Genomic DNA, 13,665 nt, shown 5'->3' on the forward strand with positions numbered 1-13,665 from the left:
TATTTATTTATAAAGCTTCTAACGTGTTAATTTACTGCGACTATAATCACAGTTAAATAAATACGGTCTTTTCTTCCAAAGTAAACAAATAAAACTCAAACAGCTGAAGTTAAAATGAAGTCGGAGTATACTGAGAAAGTCCAGGCATGTCAGGAGTTTAGCACTCTGGTGTCAAATGTCTGTTCTCAGAGGGCAGAGTTGTCTGTGTGTCTTCTGCGGTGCGTCCATGGGACAAACGCTCACCTGACTCTCTGCTGGAGGCACGGTTGTGACGCAGAAAGAATCTCACTTCGGATAGGTGCTGCCCCCACCTCTGCAGCACGTCCAGCATCCTCTCTCCATCGCCCACCGCCCGCTCTGTAGACAGCCGGGGTAAAAGCAAACAAACATTTAGAACACGAGCACCTGAGTGTACGAGAAGAGGCGCAGTGGAGATGTGGTGTAGCCCTACACTCTCTTATGAGGACGACCTGGGGACACGACTGCAATGTGTACACTAGATTTATGTCATTTCAGTGCGTTTAGGGGTTAATGCAATCACAAGTGGAGGTCGTGGTAGCGCTGGGTAATATGACAAAAATAAACAAAATATATATTAATCTTGATTTGATTGATCTTGAGGTTCAGTTTTATTTTGATAAAAAATTCTAAACTAATTTCATGAACAAAAACAAAACAGACTCTTTTAATCAATTCCACATACGACCTAAAACTTTTTTTTTTTCAGCCTGGACGTCGGGGGACCCTGGACGTCGGGGGACGTGGGGGACTCTGGACGTGGGGGACTCTGGACGTGGGGGACTCTGGACGTGGGGGACTCTGGACGTGGGGGACTCTGGACGTGGGGGACTCTGGACGTGGGGGACTCTGGACGTGGGGGACTCTGGACGTGGGGGACTCTGGACGTGGGGACCCTGCGGCCGCAGAAGGCAGCTGCAGAACCTTATGAAGCTCTTCAAGAGTGAGCGAGCTTCTTTTAGGACACTTGAGGAAGTACTCCAGCACAATAATTGGCACTTTCCCTGGCTTATGGCACTGTCGCCATAGCAACGGCTGCAAAACCATGCTACTTGAGTCGGATGATGATTATTCCCCAACTCTTCATGATGGCAGAATGAGAAGGCAAAACCCTCCCGTGACCTCAGAGAAACATATCCCACCATCTGTGTTTAGCACAGGGGGATTATGGGCCGCCTCATTTGCATATGCAGATTAGCTCTTAAAGGCAAGCGCACGCACATATCTGTCAAGTCCACTTTAGTCAAAACATGTTACTGAAGGGATGACACTGCAGCCGGTTTTACTGTTATGATTGAGTAAAAAGTGTTTTAATGTGAGCATCTTTATCTGAACGATAAAGTAAAGTCAATGGGACATAAACAAAGACTTAAAAAGCACTTTACATTTAGGTTTATACATTGAATTGGAAATTTAAAGAACAAATGTGACTATTATCATTTTCTTAGTTCTTACCATTGTGACCTGATTAATCACATGTCTTGATTAAGCGATTAATGTTCTGAATCTGGTGATCGTTGACTTACCAGAGCCGCGCCACACCTCGGCCAGGTGGCAGTCCATTTCCCCAGGCTCTTTGCACAGCTCCACCACGTCCCGGCACAGCGTCTCCGGGGTGACGGGGACCTCAGTGAAGTGCTGGTCATTGTTACTGAGGTACACGGTCAGGAACATCTGCGGACAGAGCGGGGACAGAGAGGGCGGTCAGAGGAAGTGAAAGAACACTCTCAAATTGTGTGTAATGGGCCTCTCATTTCCCCGTGGCTTCAGGCTACAGCGATAACGGCGTCATGTCCCTGTCCTCATTCCTCCCTGTCGGCACAGTCCCTGTCCTCAGTCCTCCCTGTCGGCACAGTCCCTGTCCTCTGTCCTCCCTGTCGGCACAGTCCCTGTCCTCTGTCCTCCCTGTCGGCACAGTCCCTGTCCTCTGTCCTCCCTGTCGGCACAGTCCCTGTCCTCTGTCCTCCCTGTCGGCACAGTCCCTGTCCTCAGTCCTCCCTGTCCGCACCGTAATCGGACGCTCGCTTCCAGAATGACATTTCAGCTCATGCCAGCGCTGTTGCTGCTGTCACCACTGCGAGAGCCCCGCCACACACAGCCTGACACACACGAGACTGAGGACGACTGTGGACGACTGTGGACGACTGTGGACGACTGTGGACGACTGTGGACGACTGTGGACGACTGTGGACGACTGTGGACGACTGTGGACGACTGTGGACGACTGAGGACGACTGAGGACGACTGAGGACGACTGAGGACGACTGAGGACGACTGGCAGATGGTCCACACTGGTTTCAACTGACAAAAAAAACTGGAAGCAACAAACAGTTTTTCAATCCAATACAAAAGATGAAACTAAGCAGAAACCTTTGGTGTCTAAATTTAGAAAAGGCACTTTGTAGAACTGTTTTAGAGAGCATTTTAAGTTGTTAATGCCATTGATGATGTGCTTATAAAGACTTATCCATGGGTGTCAGAATGATGAAAAATTAGGACCGTTGCGTAGCGATTACCAATTACTTTTCTTTTTTTAATCTTTTGAACGGGAAAAAGTCCTCAATTGTTGCATTTAACAGGAAGTTGAAACCCATGAATAAAGCCTCCCAGTGGTTGTAAACCCTCGTACTGTTCCATATGTTAGCTGCAATGCATTTTACATTGAGAGTTAGCATTAGCCTTCAAACATCACAAACTATGAAAAACCAGGGCCGTTTTAGAATACTCGAAATATTACTATGGGTAGAAGTGTTCTGCGTTGATTATTAACGCTAGCAATTAGCTCTGAAATTAGCATACACATATCACATCTTAAATTAAACAGAATGGACCATATATACATCAGGCCACAACAGTTTGACACTGAAAAAGGGGTGTGCGATATGAGAAATTACAATCACATTTATGTTTTATTTCTTCAAATGCCATCATTTCTGCAAACATTAGAGAACTTTAGAAAATAGAGCTGGAAGTTGGATATTGTTGGCAGGCGTAATATGAACAACCACCATTTGTCGGCTCTGTCTTGTCTGCCTCATTCAAATGAATGGGAGAGAACGTTTACACAAGTTCCAGGCCGTGTGCGCAACTATTTGAAACACGTCACTGCTGGATGGGTCTATACACGTCACACAAAAGCTATTTGCCATTTGCATCTGTCAACTTTGGAGAGTTGCAAAATGCTGACCAAAGCCCCTGAAGACAAAACATTTAGCAGAAGCACCTTCAGAGTTAAGGTCAGAGTCTTATTTACAACACTCATCTCAAGAGGTCCACAATAAAAGCAGTGGTGGTTTAGAGCAGGGTTTAAACTTTAGACTATTGTTTTGTCAAATGGCAATGATTACAAGTCTGTATTATTTATGTTCAGGATATTAATATACTCTAAAAAAGAAAAATGAAATAAATGTTGATTAAAAATTAGGATTGCTCAATAAGAGCAAAAAAATAAATAAGCATGCTAATAACAAAATTATTATCCAATATACTTCGATATATCTGCAGGCTACATAATAAGCAAGGCGTGTTCCCATTGGCTGTTGCTCTGGCTAGTGCTACATTTGAATGGACAGACAAAATTGTTAATATTTTGATGTAATTAAAACAACTTTCACGGGACAAATGAACAAAAGCGATACAAATACAGCAGTTTCCGATACCAGATACAAACCGATACCAACAGCAGCCAGTAAATAACCTTATCCATTCCAGCTTCTGTAGTTTGTTTTATAGACACTTCTTGTTCCCTTTCTCGATTTCCCCACCATATAATTAACCAGCATCATAAATGTTGACCGGAAGCTAACAATAGCACAATGTAAAAATCCTATTGTTGGTGTATTCACAGTTTGGACAACAGTCAGCGCTGTGTCCTGAGCTCGGTGCTGTGAGCGTCCGAGGCTTGAAAGGGGCCATGCTGGGAACATCAGGTCAGTGGGGTCACCAAAACAAAGAGCCTGGGGGGCGTGCGCGGAGACCAGCTGCCTCAAAAGGAGCACAACCAAGGCATTTAGCTTACCACTGAGGTGCAGTCTCAAGCCAACTTATTTGATTCTTGTTCAGGAAAAGGCTTACGGGAGAGTGGGCAGGTGGAGGAAGGCAAATGTGCCGCACCGTGAGTCAGAGGAGAGTGACTCAAACCCCCCTTTGTTCTCCTTTGGGATGCAAACTAAAGATGGCCATCCGTGACTCACCCCTGAGAGGAAATCTACAGTGCAAACAGTAAACAGCACCAATCTACTTTTCATCAGTGGAGAGATGAGTGATGAGATGATGCAGGAGACCACCCTGGAGATAAAAGGAAGGGTTCCCTCACACAAGAGATTTTCAGAATGACATACAAACACAGAGAATGATTTTAAATATTGCGCAGCTTTTGGCATGAAATGAAAAAAAAATAATAGTTGATTAATTAACCCAATATAATTTCAAACTTTTGGGCCCTTTCCTTTAGATTATCTTAATTAGAATTCAAAAATTGTCCGAGGCCTTACAATATGACTAAAATGAAATTGTGGAAATAATAGTCTTATTTTGATCATTTTAATTATTATCTGCACTACAGACTCTAAAACACTGACATTATTAAATCAAAATGTCAAAAACGATTCAGCAATTTCTGATTTTAACAAACTTGATTTGTAAATTCACTATCTAGCAGAGATGTCAAGATTATTCTGTGATTATTTAGATCGCAATATAATCCAAAGAACAAAATATTAATTATCATCACTATTTTAGAACAAGACGCAAAATTAAGGTTTTATTTCAATCTATAGTTAAAAAAGAAATACATGTACATTTAAAGTACTTTTTTTATCTGTCCGTTTGTAACATTTACATTATTTTGTCATTCAGATGAAATCATTTTATAAATCTGGTCACAAACTTGCAAATAGTAATGTGTTTGATGAGATTTCACAGTTTTTCCTCACACAAAAATAATAACACAAAAATTTGACATTCCAACTCTCCAGAGGACTCCAGTCACAATATCTCAGCTTTTATTGTTTAAAAAGTTTCAATGTACAAAAGAAATAATCGTTGAAAATAAACTGCTGGCTAGTCGACCGCAAAAAATAATGGTTGGTTGCAGCCCTCGTTGCAATACTGTAAAGAGAATTGCATATATTATAAAGTGCTGCCTTTATGTAATGTACTTTGTTTGGTGTGCTGTTTTTGAAGTCATAAACCCTTTTACTCTCATCCTTATCTGAAAACATTACCATTTGCTACATAAACCCCCCCTCCACCCTTTTTTCCCAAACCTGGAACCATCCCGTTAACCCATTTCCACTCTAATTACTCCGGCTAGCTTCTATAATTAGTCTGTAGTTGCGAACCAAACTCATGACCACCCCACGAGCGCACAAAGAGGGGAGCGGGTTTAAAAATAACTTGCATTTTCTCATACATTTCAAGCTGCCATTTTGGACGTGCTGCTAATGTGGGACATTCAGATGACCCTGTTAATGTTTGGAGAGTGAGAAGAGGGACAACAAACGGCGGGTGAAGGGGAGAAAGGGGGAGGCGGAGGCAGGGGGTGTGTGGGGGGCGGGCCAGTGCGGTGGTCTTGGGTTTGCCGCGGTCTGAAAGCCAATTTTCTCCTGCGCTGAAGTTAACGATGCGACTAGAGCCGCTCCTGGACGGGATGAGTTGGCACTTCGAGGACGACCTTCAGCGACCTTCTGCATTTGGACAGTGTGAGCTTGTGTGTGCGTGTGTGTACAGTTCATTCAATCAGGCAAATTTACATTACGTACAGGCGGCACACACGCCAAGGACCGGTTAGCATGCAAAACAAGTCACGACTATAATGAATTAACGCGTGAAATTGTTGGCCATGTTAGAAGTATTGTTACCAAAATCTATTCGAGTTTACCACGTTTGCAGACCCAGTATTTAAGGCGCTGGAACACATTTTTACCGTCTTAAGCTGCAGCTGTTTAAAGTTATTCCTCACTTTCTTAACGCATTCCTAGCATGCTAATTATCCACCGCGTTCCACAACTTTCAGAGAGTCGAGTTTTGCCCATCAAAAAAAGCTACTAGCATGCTAACAGTTGCACTTTCTGGTTCTAGGACAATAAAAAATAGTGTATAATTAGATGCAGACAGCACACAGCAGTCTCCTTTTTACCCTTTTCTTTGAGCTGCTTTCATACAGTCGTACTAGAGCCAAACTACTAACTAAACTAATGCATGGACAAAAATCGTGTACAGATACTTTAAGGGCATGAACTGAAAAATACCTATTCCACTCCTTCTTGTAATATGTTCGTATATGAGCCACACAAAAAGAAAAGTAGTTGTAGTAGTAAAATTAATCTGGTCTGAAAATGACGGCTGCACAATATTGGAAATGATTGTGATTCAAAATATGGCTGTTTAAAGTGAATATACTTTCAGTTTTCAACAAATATGTTCATGCTTTAATAACTCAAAACAAGACTAAATAAACTATCTATTTGTTTGTGTGAAAACGGAACATTTACGTCTGTTAGATGGAGGATCTTGGTGTTGTTGGGATATATTTAGTTTATTGCAACATTGATTATGACTTCAGCCAATATTGCGATATCAATACTCATAGATCCATCAAAGACAAACTACACTCATTCGCCCATTTTATTACAATTCTTTCAATCCCCCACAAAAACACCTTTGCTCTTCTTTATAATTAGTGTTAATGAGTGAACACCGGCTGCTTAATTAAGAACAACCTAAAATCCCGCTGCACACAGGTTGTACAGCGACACCATTCTGTCAAGACTAAATAAACAAGTTGGGTGACCTATATAAAACTGTCAAGTAAAAAAAGAAGAAAAAAACACTACTTTCAGCAGTGATCTGAGAATCAATTTGTACTTGACAAGTTGACGAGACTGCATTGGACAAAAACAGTTCCAGTCTCTTTGGGTCTATCAGAGCAGTGACACGGGGAACTGCTGACTCAAGCGCTTTTATTTCTCACCGTTAAAATGAGACGAGGCGACTGCCCTGAGGGAATAGTCCACTATTACAGCGATAGAGCCTGATCCCATCACAGCGTCTGCTACGTCAAAGCCAATAGGACACACTCTGCCCGGGTTAAGAACGGGGCTGACAGCTCTGAACTGCAAACTTACAATTATAGGAAGAGATGGTGGTGACTGTGCCCAAACTCAGACAATGTGAAAGCACAACAGCAGCAGCAGCAGCAGCAGCAGCAGCAGCAGCAGCAGCAGCAGCAGCAGCAGCAGCAGCAGCAGCAGCAGCAGCAGCAGCAGCAGCAGCAGCAGCAGCAGCAGCAGCAGCAGCAGCAGCAGCAGCTAGAGGAAGGAGGAGGATAGATCTCAGGGATTATGTTAAGCTGCGATATAAAAATGTGGCTTCTGACCCGACTAGTGGTTTAGCGTTAAAAATGTGAGCTTGAAGTCGATACTCTGCAGTGAGTGACTTCAATTTCTTCAGATACAACAAAGTGTTATGTTTTTTGGGGGGATATAAAACGCAATCACAAGTCATTTCTACAAGGGTGTACAATATGAAAGACTTGCTATGTGAAATTGAGAACTGCTTAGGCATCAAAACTAGCTCAGCGGTTTTGGGTGTCTTTCAAAATAGTATTTCATCCAATTGTAATTTTTATCTGTAAAATTTGCAAAGAAAGTGATCTGGTCTCCTGGCTCAAAGCAAAGCCCCCCACAATGGATGAACAATATGAAAGATGTGTATATCATAGTTACTGCTAAACTTTTCTTTTCCTTTTTTAATGCAAATGTGGGGAATCCTTGTATGGACAAAATTGCTATGCAAGAAAGTATATTGTTTTTACTTATTATGATCGTTGTTCAATGATTATATGTGACCTACACCAAATATTCTTCACAAAAACAAGTTAAAAAACACTAAATAAGAGAGTACAGTGAACACAGTAGGGTGGAACAGTGTATCACAGTCAAATCGAAACTGCAACTTGAATTGGTGCAAATACAGTATCAAATCACAAAAGCTATAATTACTTAGATAAAATATCCTTTGCAGAAGAACAAAATATCCTGTCTTTTTATGGGAAAAAAAAAAATCTTGTTTGTAGTTTTAGACTTCAACAAACATGTTCTAAATGTGGGATTCTTGTATTAGTTTTATCAGTTCATATCTCACTCTTCTCCCAAATACTATCGCTTATGAAGTTGTTTACATTGTGCGCTGTGTACATAATCCAGAAACATACCAAATCTAATCGCATAATGCAATATTATAGTGTAAAAATACTTATTGTATAAAAATACAACATAAGATTAGGTTAAAATTGTTACGCATTTTTGTTTATTATGCAAATATGTATCACTGATTAGAGAAGGGAAAATACTGGATGTGTATTTATACTTTCCAAAACTGATTATATGGGACAATGACAAAAACTGTAAAAATGTATTAAAAACCTAGCACTGTCAATCAGAAGTGATGATTGTGATCAAATTAGAATCCCCCTTCTCTTGCCTTTCACAGCCTCAACTTTACGTAACAAATCAAAGCGTCCACATTACGGACACCGCACTGTACTAAAAACTAACACCAGGTAGTTCCGGAGCGCGCAGATAGACACTTGAGCCTCGGATGTACAAGACTGCATTTAATTATCTGGGAACACAGGGGCCATTAAAGTAGCAGTTTACGGCGACAGAGATAAACACAGATCGCTCCGAGATGCTGATGCTGCTTTTAAACTTCACTTTGGAGCGCCGGAGGGACCGACTCTGCGGCCCGAAGAGAACTGGCTATTCCTGCTCCAACAGATACTCAGCACGAGCGCTCCGGTTTGAAAGATAAACATTTGACTTCCAGCCAATTACCGGAAGGAATGCTCACTTGTGACACTCCTACTGAGCATTAGAGTACGTAAACAGAAGGAGGAAGAAAGCTGTTCTGAGGAAATCTGAGCGAGCACAGGGGCCTAAACGTCTCATCCTCTCCTTGCAAGGGTCAGAACTTCTACATGTCTAAATGCAATTGCGTGGATATCGAGTTAAGAGTGACACAAAATTGGTTTGGCCATCTCCAAGAATAGACGCATCACCCGGGACAGGGCTCAAATGGAATTAAAAAGGATAACCAGGGGGCGTACCATCACTAAGAGCAGCTAGACGTCAATACACGCGAATAGTGAGGGCAACAGCGGTGCCCCCGAGATTGAATTATTCAGGCATAAATACATCCTGTTTGGAATTAGCTGACGTGGCTAATGTGATAAAATGTTGCAATTCATTTATGGCATACTATGTTAAGTCATTCTTTAATAAAAGGTAAGTTCAATTTTAAGTCACAGCAATATACTGTGTAAGTGACTGAGGGTGCTAACCGCTACGCTAAAGATTTTACAACCAACAATATTATAATCTCTAATAAATATGTTAAGAAGTCTTAGGATATATAGTTATAGAAAGAATAAAAAAGGGTTAATAATATTGATCGTTTGCTAAACAACAACTGTTATTTGAATATTGTTCCTTTGCTAACATGTACAGACATGCAGTATTTGGCCGGGTTGTTTTAGACTAACATTAGCAATTTTCAACCAATCCTTTTAGATATAGAACTACTGTGCCAATTGTGTACAAATACTCTAATTTGAGATCTAGCCATTTTGGGTTTCACAAGTGGGTGAAAAATCATTGTTTTAAATTAGTGGTTGTGACATGATCGAAGGCAGGCTATCTTCACATAGATATACCGGTAATAGAGTAATACATTACAAATATGTACAATGTAAAATGATTGACTACATGTCAATGGTATAAAAAGGCTGAGTTAAAGTTTGCCTTAAGGTTACACTAAACATGACTGACAACTTCATCATCGATATCAAACCAACGCAGCTCACTAAGGTCGACAAGGACGCGACAACAACTGCCAGAGTGAATAATTAACACGAGTTGTCAGTCAATTAAAAGCCACAGTTTAAAATACAGCCTGCCTGTAGTGAGGTGCAACACTTTAAGATTTTAAGACATTAAGACATTTGGAAAAGGTCATAGAAGATCCAAATTGTGAGGAAAGCAACATCAACCATGGATCTATTATATTATCTGTGACAATGGGACAAGAAAAACAAATGGAGCTCTGCTAATGTATAGTTATTGATTTTAAAGCACCCTCACTTATGGGATTGTAAGAGGCAATAGTGCAGTGATGTAGTTCTATAATGAGAATTGCTTTGAAAAGTTCTAAAAGGGCATTTATGACTTATACTACAAATGGAAAACCAAATTGGTCATGTTTCAGTATATACACTTTACATTCTCTACTCATCAAGAGTATTTTCTGTCCTGATTTGCCACCGACTTGCCACTTGCCTCCTTCAAAACGGCCACACAGCAAAACCTCTTGGGCTTTATGCATTATTCCACCGCGTTTCAGGATGAGTGGGCAAGCGAGGAAAGGTCAAGGGTACGACAAAAGGCAGGGACAGGCAGTAGTACGATTGAACGGCAACACGTAGAAACAAGAAATAGCGCTGTGTGCTGGTCGGAGCTGCAGAGTGGGGACTATTGGATCCAGACGAGCCCAGCCTGCCTGCACTGCACCACTCGGCCCATCACCGCTCCATCTGCATTATCACAAAAAGAGGCACACGAGATCCTGGAAAACGGACTGAGAAAAGCCCTGCTGTGACCGAAAGATAAGAGACGTAATGTTAAATAATGAATCGTAAATTGTAAGGTTAGGATAAAGAAATTCAAAAAAATGCTGAAAAAAAATGAATAAATAAAACAACATTCAGTTCAGTTCACATGAGCTTTATATGCAAGCAGATAAAAACATTTTTGCAGAGGTTTAAACTACACATTTTACGTTGATTCAATTCTCAATTTTGATTCATCCGAACTTCAAAGTGAAATTAGATCAATTTAATCACTTTAATCTAGTTTTCCAAATGCATTCAATAATTCAGAAGTGGGTGACCTAAAAGTGAAAAATATGTTTACTTTTTAAGAGACGCTCTACAGGGAAACTCCAAAGCAAACGGCGTCAAAAGAAAATCCAGCTGAATTCCGATTGACTTTTTAGAGGAAACAGAACAGGGCCTTTGCTGTACATCGATAAACTCTGCAGGTGTGGAATGTAAGGTATTTCCAGCATCAATAGCAGTCGCGACTCGCCTCCCGGACTTTCAAAACAGCGCCAAGAATCTAGTGTTTCATCTCGTTCCTTTCAAACTTTTAAAATCCCTATCAAAGAACAGCGTTTGGTTTTACTTGCTTGGTCAAAATTCAAATGTGAAAACTGGTGGACCACCAATCAAACTGAAAGACTGTCCAAGGTGTCTTACCAATACTCTACAAAACGTCACATTTCCTTGTCCTTCAGTTCTACACAAATGTAATCAGCAATTAAAACAAATCACGATTGGAGTGTTAAAGGTGGATAGTGGTGCAACATTCCTGTGTATCGAGTGTACGGGACACCATGAATACGTGATGAGCAAAAATGTGAGTCATCAATCCAAATAAAAGGACTAGGCTTGACAAGGACACCCACTGGCCCGACTGCTTTTTATGAATGAAGACGTGGTGCTGCTATTTAGATTGAAAGTGTCTTTACACGGTACATTATTACAGCGCTGTGACATTTCTTCATTTCCTGCACTACAAATAAGAATCTACATTTGCAAACTATGACTTGAATTCAAAATGTAAATTTTTTACACGTATTTGCTTACAATCATTGCCATATTTTGAGATATTTTACTGGTATAGTATGCTTTGAATCTGAATAGGAATCGAAAATAGGTTTATTGCCATTGTCAGTGACTAAAAACAAGATTCACAAACTAGGAACTATCTTCGGTGAAAATGTGAAACATGAAACAACAAATATAATTGCAAATATATAATAATAATAATAATAATAATAATAATAATAATAATAATAGGTATGAATAAAAAATTGGTTTAACTAAACTTACTGCCAATTGTGCTGTAAAATCCACACTAAAAAAATCTTTCTAATTTTATTTTACTCAAATCAATTAATCAAGCTATATTAACTAAACAAATATAGATTTTTGTTTTTAAATCAAGTCTAAACATTTCATTCAAACCATTTAGATGCATCGGTTTCTGTGGAGTCAAGTTTCCTTTTTTTTGGGCCAAATCTACAGTATTAGTAGAGTAACTTTGATTATGATAGTTGGCTGTGTAGAGTTGAAAAAGTGGAAGTGTTTGGACTCCTCTGCTGTTGCGTCTTGAGACAGTACATTACGTGTACATTACGTGTACATCATGTGTGCATCACGTGTGCATCACGTGTGCATCACGTGTGCATCACGTGTGCATCACGTGTGCAGTCCCTCCCACAGAGTAAACAAAAGGACTGGCCGGGCTCAGGTTTCTGTTAACATACACAGCAATATAAGGCAAGACAAAGCCACCTCAGTTTCCCACTGACATGACAACTCCGCCAGGTCCGGTAACAATGGCAGTAAAGTTTGATTTAATGTGGCGAAACTATCAGAAAAACGTGCCAGCGATTGATACGCGATGTCGTGCGGCCGGGAGAGAGTACAGTGTGTGGCAGAGGAATGCAAAACTAAAGGCTGGAGGTGAGGGAAAGCAAGGTTTATCAGCTGGAAAAGCCACAAAACAAGCAACTCGTGTCAGGGAGAAGGAATGAGGAAGTGACTAACTAACTGGGATATTAACGAAGATGCTATGCTATATTATGCTAATGATCTGTTAGCTTTTGTTAGCCATGTTAGCTAGCAAAACAAAAACATTTTTATCAACACATCCTGACCAAACTATTCACTTTATAACTTATATTGCCTTCTCTACAAAGCCTTTAGATACAGTAGATGCGTCATGTTGTCATGACAATAGCCATGCTGCGAATTGTCTTTATCCTTTAGCATGGTGCCTTTGAAGGGAAAAAATATGGCGAAGTAAAAAAGCAAGCAAGAAAAAAGGAGGACTGAGAAAGAGTGCGGACCTCTGCCAAATCAATAAGCACAAAACTGAGTTATTCAAGTGGAGATGTCTTACAAATTTGAGAGATGTGCTTTAAAAGTAAGTAAAAGCTCCTGTGAACATAAATTTAAAGGACTGGCTCTCAGAAGGCAGCATGACTCTATAAATCTGCAAGCAGAGGTAACATCTGATCCAAGTGTTCACAGGAAAAATAAGACCAGGTGATAATGTTCTTCCAATCTCCTTTTTTTTTTTTTATCTGAAAATGTAAGACACAATTCTAGTACAAAACCGCACCATTGCGTAACATCTCCCGTTTCAAAACCCAGCTATTTTAATTAAGTCTGCCCTGCCGGAAAGGTAATAAATACACTATCTTAGCAAAACACTAGCGTCATTGTGCATCCGCCACAACAGCACGGGGAGGCTTAAGCGTAGTGTTACCAGGCAAATAAAGTGTACACACAGCCCTGGTTCAGTGAAGGGCCTTATCAGCCTGATGCCACTGCCCAAGCTCCATACAATGTGCTCGCCATAACAGCCATTTACAAGGGTCTCCGGCGGGCATTGTGCATTGAAAACACTGCCCCCCTATTTACCCTGGCTGCCAGCAATTACGCCATTACATGCTACACCAAAGAGGGGGACACGAGTTACAGCCGTAATCGAGCACAATAACTCAGGAGCCAGACAGCAT

At 40.7% G+C, this 13,665-nt stretch overlaps 1 protein-coding gene across 3 annotated transcripts in view; it reads right to left on the reverse strand.

The window, feature by feature from the left end:
• Nucleotides 1-13,665, reverse strand: part of LOC140351682 (apoptosis-stimulating of p53 protein 2-like) — a 41,458-nt gene that overhangs the window by 25,726 nt on the left and 2,067 nt on the right. For all 3 annotated transcript variants that reach the window (XM_072437628.1, XM_072437627.1, XM_072437626.1), the window contains exons 2-3: nt 1,545-1,692; nt 244-357 (exon numbers count right to left, since the gene is read on the reverse strand). In XM_072437628.1, the coding sequence (XP_072293729.1) occupies nt 244-357; nt 1,545-1,692 (262 nt within the window). The remainder of the gene's footprint in view (nt 1-243; nt 358-1,544; nt 1,693-13,665) is intronic.

This window comes from Eucyclogobius newberryi, unplaced genomic scaffold (assembly GCF_026437365.1).
Source record: "Eucyclogobius newberryi isolate DKJ021-1_F unplaced genomic scaffold, fEucNew1.0.hap1 SCAF_8, whole genome shotgun sequence".
NCBI classification, from domain to species: domain Eukaryota; kingdom Metazoa; phylum Chordata; class Actinopteri; order Gobiiformes; family Gobiidae; genus Eucyclogobius; species Eucyclogobius newberryi.